The following is an 18,098-nucleotide window of genomic DNA, read 5'->3' as shown; positions in this document are numbered from 1 at the left end:
AAAACCTCCAGGGGAGTGAAGTTCTTTATATGTCTCTTTAATTTAAAAAGATTGTGCTGTGGGATTGACTCACTCTTGATGGGTGGGGAGGTGAACTTCATGGAGCCAGCAATCTTCAGTGTACTGTAGAGTCTGATTTTGGCTGTAGAGTTTAACAATGAAGTGATGGGGACCCGCGGGGGTTAACGTTCCCCACATGGGGATGTCCCCCAAAGCCACCATTGCTTTAGGCATCCTTGAGACAGGGCATCACTTACATTCAGGGCATTTATCATAATTGTTTAGGACCAAAAATGTCATTCATCGGTTCCAGGCTACATGAAATCATAGAGAAGATATGCTGTCCCTCATCACTGTACCAATTTCATAGATTTGGGGAGGCCGGGAGAAGAAAGATAGCTGTGGTTCATTTGCAGTTCCTGTGCCTCTGGGCACTGGACCTGTCAGCGCACAGGGCCTTCCTAGAGGTTCTGAGCAGAGGTCTGCTCGAGGGCTTGAGGATATGGGGTAAGCGTCGGAGTGAAGCCTTCACCCCAGTTACTGCTTGATTTCTGACCTGTTCTAAACAGTCCGAAATGGAGAATGTGTGATCTGGTCATTTAAGGATCCCATATGGCTACTTTCATGTTATACTCCCAGAGTTGAATAGCGGTGACAGTGATCCCATGGCTTCTAAAGCTGAAAATATTTACTCTCTGGCTGTTTACAGAACTCGTTTACAGACTCGCCCATCCCTGATTTAGAACCTCCGGAGGAGAGGACTTTGTCTTCCCCACACTCTGGGACCACAGTTTGACTAGGAAATTCTGGGATTAAATATGATTTCTCAGTGCATACCTCCCTCCACCTAGGGCCCTTGATGCCCAGCAAGACTTGTGTTCAGATTCTGCCTCTGCTTCTGCCCTGTGTGACTTTGACAAGTCACATAATTTCTCTGAAATTCCATTATTTTATCTGTAAAATGGAGACACTTCCCATTTTGAAGAAGTGCTATGACCTTGAGTGAGAGAATGTCCAAAAGTGCACAGTATGCTGCCAGCCATGTGCTGGGCACCCTGTGCATGCCATTTCTTGTTTCCTTGTTCTCTCCAGATTGAGGGCACATGTGAATGCACAGATTCTTCTGTGTGGACAAATGTCCATGTGTACAGTGGGAAAATTCTTTGTCGTTTTAGCACATTTCTGTATTTTATGAGTCTTTGGGAAAAGAATGCTTTTGTTCACTACATCCCAGGTTCTATTCAGAGGTTTTTACCAAGTGCTTCCTAGTTCATTTCAAACTATTATTTAAGCCAGTTTTCTGTGGGATTGCCCATGGTTATGGTAATATCAACAATTTCCAACAACCCTTTCATGGGATTTTTACAAAAATCAGGGAACTGTGTTTCAGAAATGGCCCTCCTGGGTAGCATTTCCCTGTGCAAAATCAATCTCTTACCTGTGCTCCAGGCCTCAGAGGCCAGACCTCTCAAGGATGCTAAAACTCCCAGAAATGTAGGCCAGCAGCCTTGCTGCTGAAGGTGCCCCTGTGAACAGCATTGCAATAAGCTGGAGACATAGATTGATTTTGTTAAATATTGTGCTCCTGCCGTAGAATCGCTGTCATAGCCCCCGTCCAAAGCAGCACACTTGCTCGGTGTCCATTTTGTCCAATTTGAAAGACCTCATTTCCATCTATGTCTGTCCACCTATTTTGCAGAGAGGCAACTAAGCCATCTAGACTGAAGAAATATGTCTTGAGTTAATAAATGTTTTCTTCCAGACATTCACCTAAACATTGTGCCATGAATATCCATCCCCGGGAGGTGGGATGCAACGCAATGTCATTATCCTCAAATTACAGATGAATGATGAGTGAGGCGATGGGGCAGCATGATGTAGTTGACAGTTCACAGTCAAGACTCAGCGCTCAGAAGCAGCAAGTGACACCTGGACGCTTTTGCTGTGCCTGTGGGACCGGGTGTGCTGAGACCTTGGCAAATATCTGTCCCCTTTCATTCTCCTTCTGGCGTAACTTTTGTGCACAGATGTCACTCCACATTTCATCGTGTTTCCGCATCACCTTTTCTGTCGGAATGGACCCCGTGTCCTCCCCTCCTCCCCCTCGTCCCCACCTCCTTCATCCTCCTACCTTCCCTGCTGTCTTGCCTCCCCTTCCTCCTTTTCTCTTCTAATCCCACCATATCGTATTTTTGTAAGCTGCCTTAACTCCCTTTTGCAACAAGAAGGGTGACAATAGATATGTATCAGGTAGAATTGTAGGAACTCAGAGATGGGAGTAATGCAAGATCTCAGTTGAGTGAGTGAGGTTTACTCGTATCCATGTTGATATGATTAAGCTTCCAAAAACAAGTGAATCTTTGTCCCCCATCACAAACACCTAGCAAATCGAAAAGTGTAATAGATTAAGGTTGTGGGGGGTTTTTTTCACATCACATCCACACCAAACCCTTGGACATATGTTTCATAGCTCGGAGCATTTTCCCCCGATGAAGACTCCAGCATTATTCATATCGAACCTGTATGCTCTTTATTTAGTTGCATGGACTAAAGTCATTCTTCACTTGTATTCACACACAAATAAAACTTGGATGATTGGAAGTCACAGCACAAAAAGAAGGCAGATAATCAGGCTGGTTTATATGCTCTGGTGAAAACTCAACCCTCGAGAGTTTTCTAGATTCAATGTGAATGTAATGCCGAGCAAAACTTCTAGATCAGGATTTTCAACATAAGGTGAAGACCCATCAGAGCAGTGCTTTGCAGTCATGGCTGCACAATGGGGTCACCTGGGAAGCTTTTAAAATAAATAGCATTGCCCTTACCCCACATCAAAGATTATGATTTTTTGATCTGGAGTAAGGACCCTGCATTGCTATTTTTCAAAAAACTCTTCGGATAATTCTAATATTAACTTGGGTTAAGAACCACCATACTAATTGGTCTTAAGTTATATAGTCAACTATGAGTCACATCAGGGTTTTATTTTCCCTTTTAATGAACAGTGAGAATAAAATGGAATAGAAAATATCAGTATGCATTTCATGTAGAAGTGATGGATACTCTATCAAGAAACTTCTGTTTCAGTTTCATGTATTTTAGAGTGGATGCTGTCACTATTGAAAAATAATTTCTTACTGTGGGTTGTAGTCAGAGACTGAAAAACACTGTTTTAGATAATCTTTAACAGAGAAGGTATGTTGATAGTTGCCTGGGGAAGATCAGAAAATCTCCATCTGTCCTAGGAGAGAAGCCTGATAGAACTATTTTTAAATGCGTGTAGGGCACGCAGAAGTATTGCCAAGTGTTCTCTGTGCTATCAAATGTTTCTTGCCTATTTATAGAAGCCCTTACACATTCTTTGAGACACTGAGCCTGACTTTACCCTCTCCTGTAGGTACCATCACTGCTTAAAAGTATTAAGTTGCATTTCTTAAAACTGTCTTTTAGTTCAGCCTCCTCATTTCCAAATCCACTCATTCTAACCCATAGTTTGGGCGAATTTAAGGAAGATTTACATTTCAGAAGAAAATATGGGAGTGGTATGTGCTAATGCCTCTAAGTTAGTGAAAGATGACCTTCCTTCTTGCTCCTTCTTGCTCTGTACTGTAACTGACTGTGTTTCCGTTCCCATTTCCACATTAAAGTTCTTAAGAATAGTGGCGTTCTCATTTACCACTACAGCCCCAGTGCCTAGCACAGCTTTTGGCGTATATTCAGGCTCTCAAAATGTTTCCTCAATAAATAAACAAAGACAACATCAGAAGCTATAATCTTTTCCTCTCACTGCTGTGGCCTCTCCCGTTGCGGAGCACAGGCTCCAGACGTGCAGGCTCAGCGGCCATGGCTCACGGGCCCAGCCGCTCCGCGGCATGTGGGATCTTCCCAGACCAGGGCACGAACCCGTGTTCCCTGCATCGGCAGGCGGACTCTCAACCACTGCGCCACCAGGGAAGCCCTATAATCATTTTTAAAATTCACTTTTGTATTCTAGATTGCAACCAAGCCTTCCTGCTATTCACAGTCTAAATTTAGTTTTGCACATTCGATCAACAAGTGTGAGCCTAGATGTGTTGTACCTCCATGGGGTTATATATCTAAGCTCCTGGCATCATAGTGCTTGTTATAAAAGTCCTCAATACCTAATTTTGGAATGACTTAATTAGTACAAAGATGATTAATATACCCACTTCCTAAGGCATCTAGGCAATTTCTTGCATGTAAATAATGGTGATATGGGACAGATTATGTGAAAAGCCATACGGGAAGAGTTTTTAGGAGATTTTGTTAAGCTGAAAAACATGATTGCGAGAAGTGAGGACTGGGAGTGTTCACTGACTCCTTGGAAAGAGCCTGCAGATCTGGTCTGGCCTGTGGAAATCAAAGATGGCTTAGCTCATTTTGACAATGAAAATATGTAACCTCATAATCCAGGATGTATTTTTGGTGATAAATTAAGTATCACCAGTCACAAGTACTTAGAAAAAATCTCAAAATGCTTTACAGAGAAGATATTACACTAGTAAGACTAGAATTCGTATTTACAGGAACAAAGTAAGAATCTGAAACAGGGGCTTCCCTGGTGGCGCAGTGGTTGAGAGTCCGCCTGCTGATGCAGGGGACACGGTTTCGTGCCCCAGTCCGGGAGGATCCCACGTGCCGCGGAGCGGCTGGGCCCGTGAGCCATGGCCGCTGAGCCTGCGTGTCTGGAGCCTGTGCTCCGCAACAGGAGAGGCCACAATAGTCAGAGGCCCGCGTACCATCAAAAAAAAAAAAAAAAGAATCTGAAACAGGATGTGGGTTGCTTTGACCTCTGTTGTGGTATATTCTCTGCTGCCATGTTCAAGAACTCTTCATGAGCTTTTACAGGTCCCTCTCCTCCACAAATATTTAAGCTCCAGTGCAGAGAGAGTAGAATGTAATGGGTGAAGAGTTCACACCCTGAATCCTAGCAGCCTCGGTTTGAAACCCAGCTCTGCCACTCAGTAGCTACATGATCTTACGTCATTAACTGAACCTCCCTGGGTTGCAGTTTCCACACATTGTGCAATGGCACTGAAAAATAATAGAACTACCTCATTGGGTTGTTATGAGATTTATGAATTCATCCACGCACAGTGCCTGACACACAGTAAGGACTCCATAAATGTTAGCTCTGGTCATGATTGTTACATGCTTGGTGAAAAGGAGTGTTGTGGCTTCTGCACTCATGTAGTGTGCTTGTCATTTGTCATTTCTCTTTACTGTATAATTCATTCTCCAGTTTTCCTCAGCTTTGCTCTGCAAGGGACCTGACTGCTGGGAACCACATTTCCTGGGCTCCCTTGCCCACTGGCTTCAGAAGAAGTTGAGGCTGGGAGGCCAGTGGTCTCTCGGCTTGGGTAGCGTCACCAGCCAAGGCTGCCTCTTTTACGTTTCTCATCACTCTCTAAACAGAGCCTCCCCCTGGGCTCACAGGTCCTACTGGAAGACACTGTTCCAAGGCTTCCTCCCAGCCTTCTGCTTTAGGAGTGAGGCCAATACAGAAGAAAACGGAACAAGAGGAAAAAGACAGATTGTAGATTTAATCCTGGATCCAACTATGCCTGAAGGTTATATATGACTGGATTGTTAAATATATGCGCCTATAAAAATTCTCCTTTTTGCTTAAGTTACTTTGACTGCATTTCTTTCACTTGTCACTGTGTGTATCCTAACCCAATGTCTCCTAATTCCTGAGAACTGTTCGAGACGCTATCACAATATGGAGCAATTGGCATTCTCATTGAATACTTGTTTCTAGAATTCGGATAACTAGTATTTACTGTCCTGCTAGGATTAAGAATATAAAGATGAGCATGGTCCTTCTCTTTGATAGCACAGCAGTGACTAATTAAATGTTTTCAAAAATGTTAACTTTTACCATACTTATTCTAAAATGTTTTCTCTGGAGATCTGAACATCTTCTCTTAGTTGATGTCTATCTTAAAACTAAAGACAGCTCATCCATTTTAATACAAAGATAGAAACTAAAATGCAAAGCAGGGACTTTGGGAGGAAAGTTTTCATTTATTTTGATAAAGTAAATATCGAAATACTTTTAGTTGTTCTTTATGAAACCTTCCCAAGACAGGAGGATTTTTCAGTGCAGCGAGATCAACAGTGTCATGACTACAGGGTAATCACTCATTCTGTGAAGAGCTTTCTGGGCTCTTTGCTTCTCCATTTGTCTGTGATGATGCCATTTGTCTTCCTCTAATGGATGGGCTTCCTCTCCCTTTCAGTCACTAACAGAAGGCACTGAAACTTGCCCAAGACATGTCCAAAGTTCATCTGCTTTGGGAATTTTTGAATCTTTCATGGTTGATGAAAGTAAATTTATAATCATGATGCAAGTATAAGTGTGTGGTGTGTGTGTGTGTGTGTGTGCGCGCGCGCACGCACGCGTGTGGTTTGTCCTTAAACTACAGTGGTCTTTTAATGTTATATGGTCAGGCTGTAGTTGCTATGGAAACAGTAACCAAATTTCCTGACCTTTGAGGGTAGGGAGATGCAGTAGTTACAGCTGTGATCAGAGTTGAGAGATTGATGATAGAATTATAGTAAAGATTAAAGAATAAGGGCTTTTTCTACCTTACTGATCAGGTCGGGGCAATCTCCTCTTCCCCTGTGTCTACCAATATTACCCATCAGAGCCAGGCTGAAGGCTTACTAGTATTCCTTTATTAGTTTAAAATCAGTTTACTTTTGGATACTGGATGAGCCAGATTTTGGAGTTCTTGACTATAGTTGGTGTATCATTTTTTACATATTATAGAATCATACTTTTTGGTATTGGAGCATATAATACCCAGATTAGTGTCCACGCAAGGCAGTATTGTTATTAAGACAACGAATGTGTGCTTTTGTTTGGAATGTGATACCTTGAGATTTTCTCCTTATTCTTTAAGTACATGATGATCACTCAAATGAGGCATGTAATACATTCTTTCTTCAGGAGGAATCATTTTCTAGGACTTCCGTGACTCGTGGGGAGTTTCTCCGTAGCTTCCTGTACAACACTGATGGTTCTGCATTGTTAAAGTTTGGAAGATGCACCAAATGAGAAGTTCTTGTATCTGTGTTTATTCTGTTCATACTAAACGTCAGGGGGATGTGAGAGAAGTACAGAATATGGGGGGTGGTGTCCTCACCCTAACTGCTTAGTGAGGGTCTTTGTGCCCAATAGTGTTAAGTTCTGTGGATGTGGACATGGACAGGAAATGATTCCTGCCCTCAAGAAGCTGCTTGGCCTCACGAGGAGAAAATATGTGGGGCTGCTCACTTAGTAGGGGCAGCACAGGAGCAAAGGCAACAAATGCAGTCAAATGTGAAAAAAAGAAGGTAGTCCAACGTGATGGGCAGATAAAGAAGCTGGAGGGGAAGCAGAACTTGAGATGGAACCCAAAGGAAAGGCAGACCTAGAGAAAGAGAGGCGACTGTGTTCAGTGTTAGGAAACTTCACAACTTATAAATATGCTGCATTTATTCTTTCAGGTGTGTCAAATACATTAAAACAGAGACAAAGAGAAGCAAATTGTGTGAACAGAGATACAAATGGGGCATGATCTAGTGATTAAGGGGCGTTGAGCAGTTTGGTTATGCTAGGAAAGCAGAAGGTTCTAATGGGTATTCTCTAGGAGTGAAGATGCTCAGGGGATTGTGGGGCTGTGAAGGATGGGCTAGGATACCTGGGATTTCTTAGATCCCACATGACATTGAAGGAAATAGGGCTTAAACTCTAATAATTTGAGGTCAAAGTAAAGACTCTAGAATGATAATAAACAGGGCAAATTGTCACCCAGGGTAAATCATAGAGAGAAGTAACCAGTCAGTAAATGCAAATTGAATTTGGTTGCAAATAAAACCTGTGTGAGACCAACCCCCCCCCCCCCCCCCCACAATTCTATGGAATTGTAGGTGCTGTTTAGTGGTGGTTAAAACGTGTTGACTCTTGTTTGACTCTTCCATAAGCTCTTTCCTCAGGTTTTTTTTTTTTAATCTCTGGGTTACTGTCAATTCTGGCCTTTTCAATATGGATATGAATTGAAAAAAGGATTTGGATTTAAAAGCCTAGTTTTTTGCCTGTGAAATTGTATAAAGTATGTACACTATATTGGGTATTTTTTTTCTAATACAGAGCCTTGAGTGAGTTACAGACAATTTTTTTTTCATCTTGAGAAATTGGCCCATCTTGATGTCATATGTTATACAGATGATGATATGATCATTTCAAAGCTTCTTAATACTCATCAATACAACTGTGAAGATGGACTTAGCATTCTCAACTCTGAGGGGTTTTTGGTTTTTTTGAAAACACAACGGGTCATCTGTGTCTCAAAGTTAATACACACCTAATGTTCCTGACATAGGGCAGTCACAGAGCGAGACCAAATACTTTGTGCACAAAGTGGTAGAATATTATACAGATTTTGTTGGTGGGCATGTGTTTTTGAAATCAACTGCATTCTAAAATGGACAGTCTTACAGTTTGTCTTTCTTCCTTTTTTTTTTTTTTCCCGAAAGGACCTACTTAAGAAATGCTACTCTGCCAAGGCATCTTACCTGTTCCAACAGGATAAATTCTATGATGTCAGCTATGATACAGGAGACAAGTCTATCCAATGTAGCAGAAGACCGGACGCATTCAAGTTCTGGATGACCTGGAAGGCCCTGGGCACATTAGGCCTTGAGGAAAAAGTTAACCGCGCTCTTGCTTTATCTAGGTACTTGCTCTGTGTGTATGTGTGTGTGTCCATGGGTGTCTAATAGAAAGATGTTCTTCCATATATGTATTCCTTCTTTCATCTAATAACCATCTTCTCAGTACCTAGTATGTGTTAGGAATTGCCAACAAAGCAGTTCTACCCTCTGCCCTCCAGTATGCCAACCTAGTGAGGATACATCCAAGTAACAAAGCAGATAAAATACAGGTGCACCTAGTTTTTGGTAAAGGGAGGTACACGGTGCTCCAGAAGCACTTGGGAGGGTTCCCTAGTATGTTCTTGAGGGACGTTGTCAGAGGTTTCCTGGAGGAAGTGGCATTCAACTAAGACCCAATGAAGAAAGGGGAGAAGATTGATTCAGGAGGAGGGAGCACCAGGCCCAAATCTCTGGGTGTGGGAGAGATCCTGGTGACTTCAAGGACCCGAAAAGATGGTCTGTGAGAATGTGGGGCTGGTGGAAAGACATACAGGTAAGGGTGATGTGGAAGCACCGTCATTGCTGCCTTCTTGTAACGTAAGGACAAAGCTTTTGAAACCACTTTCAATGACACTAGGAAAGCTCTTGAGATACAGGTGCTGGGTGCTTGCCACCAGAGCAGGACTCTGCTGGTAAGCTTGGACCAGTGTGTGTGGATGGCAGCCCATGGCCAAATGTAGTTTTGAATGTGATTTGTTGGGCCTGAGATCCATTGGGTTAACCTGGATTGTGTTTTAAAATATCAAACATTCCAAATATTTTTTAATAGGGAGACCGTCAAAAATCTAGATTTGTGGTTTTTCTCAAAAGATCAGAGTGTTCTCAGTCCCACCTGATGACAAGGCACTGAACATGGTGATGCCTGACTCTGGAGACCCACAGCGCCCCCCACACCCCCTGGTTTTTGTTGAGCCTGTTTTACTGTGGCACAGAATGCTAATAGCCGGGACTCAAAAGTTAGCTCCACCATTTACAAGCTTTGTGACTTGGACAAGTTGCAAAAACTTTCTTTACCTCCATTGCATCCCAGTAAGATGGAAGTAACAACAGCTTCGAACTCAAACAACTGTTAGTAGAATTAAATTAATTGATATTTGTAAAACACCCGGGATGGTGCCTGGCATATGCCACATGCTATATGAGTTTTATTAGTTATTATTTTCTTGCTTGGCCACTAGAAGCATCAGAGTTTGTGATCTCTGGTTTGGATAATCTCTCCTTCTTTACTCCCTGTTCATATTTCAATTGCAGAAACCTGCAGTGTCTCCTTAAGAGACTTAAACAATTTCCTCTCTCTATAGGGAAGAGGTATGGGTGCCCTATGTGCCTCTCTGTGTGACAGTGATGCTCTGAGCATCACTGAGGACTGTCTAAAAACCCAGTATCTTAAAGCAGCAATCGTTTATTCTAAGAGGTCTGCAAGTTGGCTGGAGTGGCTTCATCTCATCCTGCGGTGGCTGTGGGGGTAGGAGGAGGGTCTGGGTCTCCTGCCTGCATGTCTTGCATCTTCCTTGGACCAACAGGCCTGCCAGAGCCTGGTTTTGTAATGGTGGTAACAGAAGCCCAAGAAGGCAAGCATACTTTAAGCTCCTGATTGCATCATGTCTATTAGCATTCCAGTGACCAAAGGAGATCAGATGGCCTAACTCAATGTCAGATGGCCAAACTCAATGTCAAGAGGCAGAAAGAACTGCAAGGTTACATGGCGAAGGGCTTAGATATAAGGACAGGGAAAAAGACGGCTTTGGCACTTTCAGAGGACTATTAGAAGTCAGCAGTTCTGCTGATTTTGGTTTAAAAAGTAGTTTGAAAAATCTGTAAATACTGTGTCTGTTGGTAAGCAACATAAACCTTCATTCAAGACATTATAAACAAAGAAAGGTAATTTATTTGCTCATGTTACTGATAAGGCAGCGTAGTGAGGACTATGGAATGGCTTATTCTAGGGGCTTAAACAAGATCACCAGGCCTTAATCTCTGTTCATCAATCAGGTCTGCTCTCCTCCATGTTCAGTTTATTCCTCTGTAGGAAGGTAGCTGCCAGGAGGGTCAGATCTATAGCCTCCCAGGTTCAACTTCAAGGTCAACAGGAAAGAGTGCTCCTTTCTCAACAATCCCAAGGAAAGTTTTAATTCCTTCTGAATGAGGCAAATGTCCATATCTGAATCAATCACTGTTGCCAGGGAAATGTGATATTGAGTCACATGCTCTCCCTTGGCACTGGGAAGACTGTCGACTCCTCCTACGTATATAGAATATACTGACACTGAGTGAGGAGTGTACCTCTGTTAGAAGCAGGGATAAAGTGCCTTCGTCAGAAGTGGGGAGATAGCTACACAGTGGTGAAAACATGAAACTGTCTACCACAAATATCCATAGTTGCCCATTAAACTAAAAGTTCAGGAAGCTCTGTTCCCTTGTTTGTATTTTTCTCATACTATTTAAGTATGCTAGACTCTGCATTATTTTATCAAAGCTGCTAAGTAATTCGATGACAGGTGTCTTGAAACAAGGCTAGATGTAAATATTTGATGACCGTATTTATTACAAAGTTAACATTCATCTCAGGGTGGAATTTAATTTATAGTCTAAGGTTACTTCCTAATTTTGCAGAGAAATATCACAGGAGGATAAGTGTAAACATTTCAATTCAGTTCAACAGCACATTGTTTGTAAATGTTTGTCAAGTTGAATTGAATTGAATTAACATTTCAGCGAGCATCACTGCAGACTCTGTGACCTATATTTAAAATAATCCCTTTTCTGTCATGCCACTAGTCATAATGGTTTTCTTGCCTTAACTTTCCACATTCTTGATATCCAACAGTCCATTCCTGTGGTGGGCAAAAGCCGTCATCTTCCCCCATCCCCAGTGACAGGTGCCAAGGAAGAGTCCTTTTAGGCATGTCACTTGGAATGAATGTGAAATTATAAACTTGGAGAACATTTCTCTGGGATTAAGAATTATTTCATATTAGCAACACAAGTGCTTTATTTTCATGATTTTATGTCTTTTCAAATTGAATGTGGTTCTGCTTTTTAGGAAAGAGGAAGCATTTTCTGAATTCTGAGGTCTGTTCTATTAGTTGGAGCCTATGTGCAGTTGTGCACTGATAAACTGTTTCTCAGGAGGGGAAAAAGGCCCCAATCTGTAATGTCTGCCAATTTCCATGGTGTAAATATTCCCACTGTGGAAAATTGCAAGCTACCAACAGTCGCGGCTGGTAAATTTCTGATTATTTAACAACTGGCTCTCACTAGCCAGTACAAACTAACTCTATACTACCATACTCTATATGAGCCAGCATAATCGGTTCAAACCACTGGCTGGTGGGAGTTAAAATACCATTTCTCATCAAGCCTACTGACCTGCAGCCACTTGTTTTACAGTTTACCTAATAAAAATGATTCTCATCCACTGTCAAAAGACTATATTTGGCTTAATTTCTAGGTCAGACCAACACTGTTTTGTTTCCAAGAAGTATGATTTTCTCCAGTAGATAACAACTCTAGCAAAGTAAAGCTGCAGATGACACTTGTGTTACTATTTGTGGTACACATCTGTCATCAGCAGCCTAAGGGAGATAAGATGCCCATTCCCACAGGCCCTACCTAGGTCAGGTCTCTTAAACACAGAGAAGGCTGTGCAAGTCTTTTCCCCTGGCATATTGCAGTAAGGATTGCACTGATTCCATAGAAACAACATTTCCATGTTCCTGAATCTGAATGGAACTTAGTTTTAAAATTTGTATATTGACCTTAAGATTTAATGACCAGATTTTGATGGACCAATGGACAGCCATCACCCTGATCAGATGTTCCCTCTTCCCTTGGGAAAGCAAGAGCAGACCTTTTCGAGAGGACAATGATTCCTATTTTATGAGTTGTCAGAAATCCAGCAAGAAGGAACTAATTAGTTCCTAGAAGATCTCTGAGGCTTTCCCTAATTTCCATTTGACCCTTGTCATTCCAATGGATGAGATAACATTTCTCTCAAGAAATATTAATGACAAAAAACTTGCTTTCTCCTTTGGTTGTTGGAAAACCAGTGACATTGGGAACCTAAAGCAGCATGTGATTATTAAGCATAATTGAAACCCAGAAGGCTGAGGTTTATTAAAACCACCATTTTGGGCACAAGGTGATTGTGATCTCTGATATCTAGTTAGAAAAGTTGAAAACGTGTTACAGTACCCAGGGCTACTGGTTGCTGAGGGCACCTTGTAGGCCTTTGTTACAACACTCAAGTTAAATGGATATTCACTAAGGGGTAATTTTTAAAGCAAATCTAGAAGAGTCATGTGCGTAAGTCTTTTCAAGAACAAGAAACAGGTCAGGAACTCCCATTCTGCTATGTTGCTAGGTCTCCAGTGTATCATTTATCTATTCCTCTGACACACAATCTCTGTAATCTCTCAGATGGAATTCATTTCTCTGACTTGCATGAACACTGAGGGATTTATTGGTACCAGTATGGAAAAGGTAAGCAGTAACACAAGGCAATTTTGTGCTAGTGTATTTCTCTAGGTGAGGAGAGGGAGAGAGTCTAGAAGACTATAGAAGGGCCAACGTTTTCATTTTTTTCTTTATATTTGTAATTTTAAAAACATCACAATGCTGTAAAATGTAGCATGTAGGTGTCTGTGATGAATCACACATGCCATGCAATATGTTCTCATATATGCAGAGCATACAGAAAGCATATGGAAAAAAATCCCAGGAGTTCTGGGAGGTTCCATTGCATCAGAAGAAATTTCAAATGAGATGAGACTGGGAGAGGCACTTGGTCCAGAGCGCTCCAGGGAGACTCCAAGTGGCTGGTGAATTGAGAAAGGGACTGGAAAGGCTATTTCTGGAAAGGACTGTATGTCCTGCAAAAGGGCAAGTGAAATGCACAACTGTTAAATGGACTCATGGAACTAAGGAGGGAAATGTTTCAGAGCAAGATTTCATTAATGTACATTTCAAAACTAAGCCAGGATCTTAATAAAATGAGTTTTTTACCCAGTAAGATTGGTGAAAACTTACTAATGTGTATTTTTTTCTCTCTTCTCTCTTTTTGCTAAGCTTAGTGGGAAGGACTGTGAATTTTATGACACTATTGTTGCTTTTTGAACCCATTTACCTGGATGCCTTTTGGTAGAAGTGTTTTATGGTTCCTGAGTTTTATCAAAAAACTCAATGTATATCTTTTTTTTCTGGCTTGTATCAGATAAGAATAGAGTTGTTGTTTTTTTTAATGTATTTTATCTTTAGACTGTGTCCATATACTGAAAAGTTGCGAGGAATAAATCATCCTATGAATGTAGGCAGAAGTAACTTAAACCTTATTTGGATCCCCTCCCCCAAAACTCATTTCATTTAAGCATTTATTTAATTTAATTAATTTATTTTTATTTTTGGCTGTGTTGGGTCTTAGTTGCAGCATGCGGGATCTTTGTTGTGGCGCATGGACTTCTCTCTAGTTGTGGCACGGGCTCAGAAATTGCAGCGTGCAGGCTTAGTTGCCCTGCGGCATGTGGGATCTTAGTTCCCCGACCAGGGATTGAACCTGAGTCCCCTGCATTGGAAGGCAGATTCTTAACCACTGGACCACCAGGAAAGTCCCTAAGCATTTATTTAAGAAGAGGGCAGGCACCCTATAGAAGAGGCACTTTATGCTAGCATTTCTGAACCTACACTCCATGGGATAATAGACTTCCAGGAGATCTTAATAGATGTTCTTCCAAAAAATGTTTCCACGGTCAAATATGTTTTGACAATGCTAACCAATACATTGGTCCTCTCTTGGAGATTCAAAGTGTTCATTAGCACATTAAAGGCTCTGAGGGGCTTGTAATATAGGAACATTTTAAACTTTAGCCAGTAGGCAGACACTGTTGACTGTTCATCCAAAAACCATTCTTCCTTTTTCCTTGCCAACAGAACCTCAATTTTATATAGATAGCAATATTCCAGCTGGGAACATTGACCTAAGCGTATCCCCTTTGCCAGTCATTAGCTTAGGGATGGATATATGACTTAGGTTCAGTCAATAAGATACAGGAAGAATTCTATGAAGTCTTCTGAGGAAAATATTCTTACCTAAATAGAAATTAAGAGAAAATGCATTTTGCTCCAGCCTCCTCTCTTTCTTCCTGGGACACTGTCACATATGGATGTGATGTGTGGAGCTGTGGCTGCCATCTTGTGAACACCAGTGAATTCACTAACACTCTGAACATGGCAGGCTGAAATAATAGAAAATGCCTGTTTCTTGGTGACGTTACTGAACTTTCCAACCAGCTCAATAAATGTTCTCATGAATTCAGCCAAGTACACTTCTAATTTTAAGCAAAAGCAATCTAATGGATATGCCTAGCATTGCTCAAATTTATTTAAATGGAACACTTTCATGTGGGAAACCTATTAACATGGTGTACCAAGGAACATAGTTTGGGAACTCTGGTGTAAACCTTTTATTATTGTTATAATTCTTTATCCAAATCACCTCCACCCTCAGTTGTTCGTTACACTGGGCTTTACAGGTTCTGAGAGTGACTGCATGGAGGCATTGATCCACGTGGTTTGCAAAAGGCAGAGTTTTAACTGAAATGATTCAGCTCTGCCTTAGGATGCCTTTCTCCCAGGAGCAATGTTAGCCAGTTTGACAGATTTTTTTTTTTTTTTTTGCGGTACGTGGGCCTCTCACTGTTGTGGCCTCTCCCGTTGCGGAGCACAGTCTCCGGATGCGCAGGCTCAGCGGCCATGGCTCACGGGCCCAGCCGTTCCGCGGCATGTGGGATCTTCCCGGACCGGGGCAGGAACCCGTGTCCCCTGCATCAGCAGGCGGACTCTCAACCACTGCGCCACCAGGGAAGCCCTTGACAGATATTTTAAACTGAGACTATGGGCAGTGTGTCGAAGTTTCATCTTAACGGTCTTATCTGTTGGGGAAGGAGTTTACAAATCTAGTTCCACATCTCCATTACGTGCATGAGGAAACTGAGGAGGGCTCAGGGAGTCTGAGGAGTTTGCCTAGAATCACAAAGTTGATCAACTGAACAACTAGAATTTTCTAGAGTCGTTGCCTGGATTTCATAACCTGGGGGTATCCAGGATTAGTGCAGGCCCCCTCAGAATGGAATCATGGCACCGAGTTAGCAGATTGTCGTTATATTTGTGCCTGAAAAGGTAAGAAAAAATAGGGTTCATGAAGCTTTCCTTGTATAGATAAAGGTTGTATATGTCTATTTATTTTGTTTTGTGATTTGTATTTTTTTCTTTTATTAATTTCCTTTTCAAAAATTATGAGTCACCACACCTATGAAGCTTTGCAGAAATATAAAAAGAGAGTAAACAGTCTCTACCTCCCCACTGCATCCTGTTTCTTGCTTCCTCAGGTAGACATCAAGGATGTCTTTAGGATGTGGTCTTCATTCCATGATCATATATACGAGGGATCACTTATGCTTTTTCTTTTTTTTACATTTTCTTAAAAAGCAGAATCATATTATCTACATTTCTCAGTCCCTTGCTTTCATCTCTTACTAATACATCATGAGCATCCCTGTGGTTTAATTGAAGTGGATATAATCCATCCTCTTTAATAGCTGCATCGTAGTACATGTGTTGCTATAATACATTTTATTTTACCCTTTGCCAATTTCTGGATATTAATCTTGTTTCTAATTATTCCGTATGGAATGCACACACATACACATGCACATGTAGATTTAGATGCAGCAACATTTGTGTATGCATCTCTCTCTCTCTCTCTCTCTCTCTCTCTTTCTCTCTGTCTATCTCTATCTATCTATCTCTCTATCTATCTGTCTTAGTATTGATGAGGTTTTCCTGGTTGACCAGCATCTCATAAGTGGTTTGCTGGATCAGAAGCTACGAGTATTATTAATTTTGAAAGGTTTATAGCAGCTTTCTATCACATTCGCTAGCACTGGATGTTGTCCCTCTTTAAATTTGTTTCCAGTGTCCTCTGGGCAGCAGGTTTAGTATTGTTATTTTGATTTGCATTTCTTTGATTACCAGTGATCTTGAACATCTTTTCTAATGTTTATTGACCATTGGAATTGCTTTTATCGAAAGTTAGGCTGTGTGCTAACGGTGTAAAAACTTTACAGCTACATGACATCTCCTGAAAACACGTTCAGGGAAAGGAGTATATAGAAAGAACATCAAATACTTTGTGAATATGTGTGTGTGTGTGTGTGCACGCGCGCGTGCACGCACGCACATGTGTGGTGTCACAACATTATTGCTCAAAATAAAAGATTCATATTATCCAGTTAATACTGATAGGATTTTTTAAGATATTTTATAATTTAAAGATGATATAATCTGTATGCTAAGCACCAATACTTAACCTTATGCAAAAAGCTAAAAAAATTGTTTGGGAAAAAAGAACTTCATCCCATTAACTGGTGTATTTCATATCCACATTCTAGAATATCCTTTAGTAAATAAACATAGTAATAATAATCCCCCATTTCCACAGTTTATATTCTATACAATTTTTTACATATGATTTTATTTAATTTTTTACAACGTCCTTTTGAGATTGGAAAATCAGAATGTGTTATTCCAGTTTTACAGGTAAGGGAATTGAGGTCCAAAGAGGAGCATTTCTTTGTTGTCCTTAAGTATTAATTGAATATATGTAATTTAGTTACACAATCAATTCCATATGATTGTACCATAATTCTATATGACCGGACAGGATTTTCAAAGCCAGTGCTTGCTTGCTTGCCTGCTTCCTTCCTTCCTTCCTTTCTTTTTGGCTATAACATATAAAATTGCAAAATACCCTGGAAAGTAATTTTTTGTCAGCACCTCCGATCATTTCCTTACATTTGACCCCCAAGTTTGAAATACTGGGTCAAGTGTTATGAACTTTTCAAAGCTCATGAACAAATCACTAGTTTTCAAGGCCAATTGTTCAGAAGGTTTATCTTTTTATTTAGACAATAACCAAGCCCAGTGGGGCAGAGTCAGTGTTCATTTACTCTCATTCTCAATGTCATTTTAGTCTTTTCTCCATCACATTCCATATCTCATGTAGCTGTGCCCTTTGCTTATGGCATGATAATTCTTTTTTCCCTGACATTCAAGATAACTTCATAGACATTCTATCAGTGGCTACAACCCACTTACTTTTAGCATGATACCAGTGATCAGTCTTTCTTCCCTCTGGCCTGGCCTGGGGAAGGATGGTGTTGCACTTCCTTGATCTTAAAAGAACACACAAGCAAGACTAAACACCAAAAACTTTTACCACCAAGCCAGCTAGATAATTTAAGTACCTATGCTAAATTCCCATCTAGAATATGAATGAGACACATATCCAATCTACTTTGTGTGGCTTTCACACTTGGGTTGAA

At 41.1% G+C, this 18,098-nt stretch overlaps 1 protein-coding gene across 1 annotated transcript in view; it reads left to right on the top strand.

The window, feature by feature from the left end:
* Positions 1 to 18,098, top strand: part of GADL1 (glutamate decarboxylase like 1) — a 261,813-nt gene that overhangs the window by 157,680 nt on the left and 86,035 nt on the right. The window contains exon 12 of the mRNA XM_060021370.1: positions 8,545 to 8,744. Coding sequence (XP_059877353.1) covers positions 8,545 to 8,744 — 200 coding nt within the window. The remainder of the gene's footprint in view (positions 1 to 8,544; positions 8,745 to 18,098) is intronic.

The sequence above is a fragment of the Delphinus delphis genome, chromosome 10 (genome assembly GCF_949987515.2).
Source record: "Delphinus delphis chromosome 10, mDelDel1.2, whole genome shotgun sequence".
NCBI lineage: Eukaryota > Metazoa > Chordata > Mammalia > Artiodactyla > Delphinidae > Delphinus > Delphinus delphis.
The sequence above is the reverse complement of the archived record's forward strand: the minus strand, read 5'-3'. Positions and strand labels throughout refer to the sequence as shown.